General features: G+C 33.0%; 1 protein-coding gene across 1 annotated transcript in view; it reads right to left on the bottom strand.

The window, feature by feature from the left end:
- The window catches only part of LOC127872227 (pyrokinin-1 receptor-like), a 6,861-nt gene extending 2,421 nt beyond the window's left edge, over positions 1 to 4,440 (bottom strand). Inside the window, exons 1-2 of the mRNA XM_052415557.1 lie at positions 3,917 to 4,440; positions 1 to 86 (exon numbers count right to left, since the gene is read on the bottom strand). The exon at positions 1 to 86 is cut by the window's left edge and continues 327 nt beyond it. Coding sequence (XP_052271517.1) covers positions 1 to 86; positions 3,917 to 4,440 — 610 coding nt within the window. The remainder of the gene's footprint in view (positions 87 to 3,916) is intronic.
- Between the last annotated feature and the right edge of the window lie 1,461 nt (positions 4,441 to 5,901).

Here is a 5,901-nt window from a genome sequence, read left to right on the forward strand (position 1 = left end):
GGAACCAAATACCCACGATAATGCGGACGACTCTCTTAAGACTGGACATCGTGTGCGCTATCATCGGATGGCATATGGCCACATATCTACAAAAGACATTGGTTTTGTAGCCCAAAATATTGCCATGGAACATATTTTCACAAGATAAATGACAACGCAATACAAATATATTTGGATATTATCTCATTTTCAAGTAGTCATGCATACTTGTCAGTGTCCGCTTACTCTTGGAGATCTATATAAATACTCAAACCCGTTTTATTTTCACTCGAGTGTATGTATTGATCCATTAGTAAATATTTGTTAAATGCTATATTTATTCTAAACATTCAAAAGGTGCACAACGTTACAGTTTTAAAGAGCATCATTTTGAACAAGAAATATGAAAAAATAAAACCTGCTTAAGAAAATATTTTTTAGTTTTTATTTAATTCTGGCAAAATCTTCAATGATAATCTGTATGCACGAATTGATCTTCAACGTTATTATCATTTTCAATGGATTGGAAACCAGATAGAACACCTGCATTTAACGAATAAATAAATCCAATATACGTTTATATTAAATAACTTACACCCATGTGTACTGTGAAAAGATAAAGATATCAACATCGCAGATAATGTAAAGTATTATTTAAAAACATTTCAACATTTTATAATTGAAATATTCTACTGAATTCGAGATATCTGATGGAACCAAATGATCTGCACTAGTGTCTGATGTTCAAAACGTGTGAAGCCAAGCAGGATGATTGCACAAGCATGACGTGAACACGTTCAATCACTTTCATTGATAATTTTTTTGCGGGACAATTAGGAAAACAGGATTTCCCAAAATAAAGCAAATTGTTTTGTCCTAGGCAAAACATTTTGGGGAGGGGGATATCAATCTTATCTCCAGCACGAGGGGCCAGACTGTTCAAGACATGTGGAGGGTAGAACAAAACTTAATTATTCCTAAACGAATATTACCTTTAGATACGATTTAATACTCGGATCATTGTGCATGATTTGCGTCTTAAAAAGTGGTCGGTAATGGGGTTCATTCCGGCTTCCGATATACAAACATAACAAGTACTTCATTATAGTTTTAACTTTAACAAATGCACTGCATTATTTAATATGTTCATGATTGTTCTATTGGTTGTAAAGAAAGTATTGCAAAGCGGCAGTATTTATATCTACCCATGAATTATCTATTTAAATATGCAAGGTTATGCGTAGAACGCATCAGATTCCTTAAAGGGGCCTTTTCACAGATTTTGGCATGTTTTGAAGTTTGTCATTAACGCTTTATATTGATAAATGTAAATATTGGATCTAAAAAGCTCCAGTAAACAGATGAAGAAAAAAATTTAAAAACAGAAAAAAGGTTACCCTCAACAGTGCTCGAACCACTGACCCCTGAAGTCCTGGAGTAAAAAGTCTACCACTTAGACAACTCGGCCGTCCTTCCTGATATAAGTCAGATGTATTTTATACTTTATATAAGCAATCCTTGTAGTTTCACAAAATATAACGGCAACAACAGAACTCTCCAAATTAAAACGAAAATTTGCGAATCTGAAACAACTTTTTCAAATTTGTCAATTTACCCAAACGTGAAAAGGCCCCTTTAATTATTGCTTAATCTATCAACAGATTACAATGGTCAAACTGTTAATTTACACATTAAGCTATAGATACACTGTATATAAACCATATTATACAGAAATCGTATTCAAACAAATGTTTTAAGAACAATCTATTGGATTAGATAATGTTGTACTTACTAAAATACATGTATGAGGAAATTTATGTTAACATATGAGAAGCATGAAATGTTACTATACACTTGGAGACTTTTCTAACGCAACACGTATTCAAATCAATACAGCTCCCTTATTTTTCGATCTGGTTGAATTTGGACTCAGACTAATTCAACACATATCTTATACTTTATTTTAATTTAATTGCAATTAGTCAACTTTAAAATTTCGAACATAATAAATAGAAAAAATCACTGAAAAAGTAAAATTCGCTTAATCGTTAAAATAAAAGTAAAGCGCATGAACTTACACGTCTTAATGACGGACAGGCTTGCAACAATTTAACATTGCACTCATGAATATTCATACGAGCCATTTTATATTTCTAATTAATTTTTCGTTTGTGATGAAATTGAAATAAAGTTGGATTTATATAGCGTTGTACTAGATTTGTTTACTTTTCGAACGCAGCATTTTTCAAACTTAAATATCTCAATTATGAGTAAATATTTTGATTTAAAATGGTACATGTGATAAGTTGACTACAGTATGTGCAAGCAAACGATACAGTCATTCATCCGTGACGATCGGAAGCTTCAGGAAGTGGGGGCAGTAGCCTGCAACATGCCATTTGCGCAGTTCCGCTCTTGAAATTTTATACGAGACATATTGACTGAAAAATTAATTTTGTGTTTTCCCGGTGTATCAACATACCTAAAATGAAGGAATTGAAATAAAATAAGATTCACATGGCGTTTCACCATTTTCACGTATAAAAAGATGAAACCACACCTATCCCACATGCAAAAGCGCCCGATTTAAACGTTTGAATTTAATCGTTATCTTGCACAGAAAATAGTCAAATGATCACATGTGCACTTTTAAACCAAAATCTTAACTCATTTTTGAGATATTCAAGTTTAGTTTAAACATATTTATTTCAAAGAATGTACATTGTTTAACAAAGAATATGACACAACATTTATTATAAGAACATGCTTGAATAGGATTACAACGAAAGACGATGTCTTATTTTGTTCTTTTCCCTATACTCAAGTTTGAAAAGTGTTGCGTTCGAAAAGGCTCCAAGTGTATAATAACTGTATTTTTAGATTTCAATATGTACCATAACGTATTTGTTGCAAGATATCAGTTTAATTGTAGAGTAGTGGCTTGGTTTAGACGAGTTATTCATTAAAGTGACCCTTTTACAGATTGTGTCATGTATTGAAGTTTGTCATGAAATGCTTTATTTTGATAAATTTAAACATTGGATATAAAAAGCTCCAGTAAAAATAACGACACCAACAGAACTCTCCAAAGTATTCAATCGTTTTGCGCTGCAATGCTTGATTATTTTCAGGTTTTTAAATCGTAACAAGATGCATCTAATGGATATTTGAGGGGATGGTAAATGTCCAGTATTACTGTTTCCTCACAAATATTATAACTACAACGAACATTTTCGAATCAGAAACATTTTTTGTGAGTTTTGTCAATTAACCCAAACGTGAAAGGGTCCCTATAAACATCATGTGATGTTTGAAAATAAAGTTGGCATTCGGTATGTGTGGCGATAAGAACCCTCCAAGAACTGTATAATTGGAAATATGATACCGACAATCGAGAGAAACACAACACTTTGCGGAAGTCACGTTACAAAGAACACATGATCACAGTCAACAAACAGTTATATACACATCGGTTTACTTTTGTACGATGTATCTAAAACACGGACTATTAACCATTGATGAGTAGAGAAAACCCCACATTCGTTGTTTTTACTGTTTTCAAAATAATTAATAAAGGAAAATAAACAAAGCAATGTATATTTTATGCGATTTATAAACTGTGTAATGCACGTAATACGTTGGCATGTTTAAAAATGTTGCTCTTTATAGCACGTATACAATTAAAGAAAAAATAATAAGATAATAAAGTGGAAGAAATCAAGAAAGGTTAATGTTTTAGTAGTATACTGCGAATAATAACAAATTGTGTTCGTAAATGGTGCAATTTAAACATTCTTAGAAATGTTAATTTAGTACAACGGTAATGCTGCTAAAATGCACCGGTCAAATATATTAATTCTACGTTGATAATATTATGGCAAAACTTGTCACATCGGCGGGGTAAGTATTATAAAGGAATAAGAAAGTGCTACGTTACCTTTCTATTGTAAATGCTGTGATCGTTAGAATGCTGGCATTGGTGGACATTTCTGCAAGCATTGTCCGCGCTACGCAGAAAACCTCACCAAATATCCAAGGATATGCGTACCAAACAGAATAGGTCTCCGGTGGAAGACCGATGACTAACAACAACAAATCGGCAACTGCCAAATTAAAAAGATAGTAATTCGTCGCCGTGTGCATGTACTTGTTTTTAATTATCACTACGCACGTGCATATATTTCCAAAGATACCGGATAGGAATATAAAGGCATAAACACACGTTATTGCGCTGACTGTCTCAATTGGTTCTCTTCTGACCCCAAGAGCGCCCTTCAGGTAATCCCAAACATCTTTGTTGCGTGTAACCCGTTCGAAGAGATAAGACTGGGACGAATTAAACGATGATATGTTCACAAAGTCATCAGTGTAGTTTATAAAGGAAACATTTCCAGTCCGATTATGAAGTTGCTTAAGCAACTCATAATAGTTAGCCATGTCCGCAAGATTAATTTTCGGCATTATTATCTTAATGTTCTAACACAATTGAAAAATAGCGTTTATGTTTGTAAGCAACATTACATATAAATAAAAATTGCATATCTTGTTTTTTTAAATCTTAAATGTATACATAAAAATAAAATCCGAAACTGTACAAGTAGAATAGAGCCCGCTATTTTAAAACAAAACCAAATAAGGAGGGCGACTATTCGCATTCCTTTCCGTGCTTAGACTTGGTCGTCTTATATTGTCTGGCAGTAATTGCCCTAGAATTAAGCCATAATATACATAATTTCTTCCAGGATCTTTGAAAGCCTTCAAACCGATGCGACAAGGCTCCCGCGTCTGATTATCAATATCAAAATGTCTAAAATGTTTACACTGTACAGACATAAATGGCAAAACCTGATACTGACTTGTCAAAACCATTTATCATCTAAATTACGCATTACGCAGTTCCTAGTTTAGTAAATAAAATCTAGCATCAGATCGAACTAACCCAATACCGTTTTGTACTCTGTTTATGTCACTTTTAGTTTCATTCCGAAGTACGAATCTAGATTGTATAAATTGTATTTCTGTCACCGTTACAATGAGTCAACGATAAGCACTATGTGAAGCAAATAACAATCCATATTGGTTGTAAATAATAGTAAATACGCATTATAGACTGGATAAACAATTCCATAAACAATCAGCTGTTTATAAATAAAACGACGTCACCAATCACACGAAGATCCATTATTTATGTACATTTGATTTATTTTGTCACAAAATGATATGTCTTTCATCGTTTAGTATTTTACCAAGTTCAAAGGAATATCAGAACTTGTCCACCACGGCAATCCTTCAGTGTAACTTTGTGTATCGGATTCTTAGCTTTATTTTCTCAATAAACACATCTTACTGCTTTGCGCATGCAACGCTCACTGAATACGTCTAAGATGAACTGGAGAGAACAAAGCAAGGTATCTGCTTTGTAAATCGGAATGTTTTAGTCGCGAAAAGACACGGTATAATGATGTAGAACACGTATTTCTAGTATTGGGCTTGTTTGATGTGAATAGAATATCGTGTAATTTGTTCATTACCGTATGTTTATTGGTCATCAAACCTGATTTAGCTTAAACTTGGATAGTTATTGTTCAATAGTGAGTTTTTCATGTCAGTGTTTCTTGTCTTACATATATTTTACACGTCTGTGGTCAAAGATTCGATGTACCTGTCAACCCAATTTCATTCAAACTAAGACATCTCATCATGGTAAAGTTGTTACATATTTCTCATTGATGCTCGAATCAAATTAAATCACGACAGTCTTTAGTTTTCGACCAGTCCAATTATTGAATTCATAAAATGACAATGCATGTTTACGAACGTTTAAAACACATATGATTATAAACCAAAACAATGAGCTACATTCCAGTCTGTTAAAATCAAATTCATAACTCATGAATTAGATTATGCATTTTGGATACAAAC

This window comes from Dreissena polymorpha, chromosome 3 (genome assembly GCF_020536995.1).
Source record: "Dreissena polymorpha isolate Duluth1 chromosome 3, UMN_Dpol_1.0, whole genome shotgun sequence".
Classification (NCBI taxonomy): Eukaryota; Metazoa; Mollusca; class Bivalvia; order Myida; family Dreissenidae; genus Dreissena; species Dreissena polymorpha.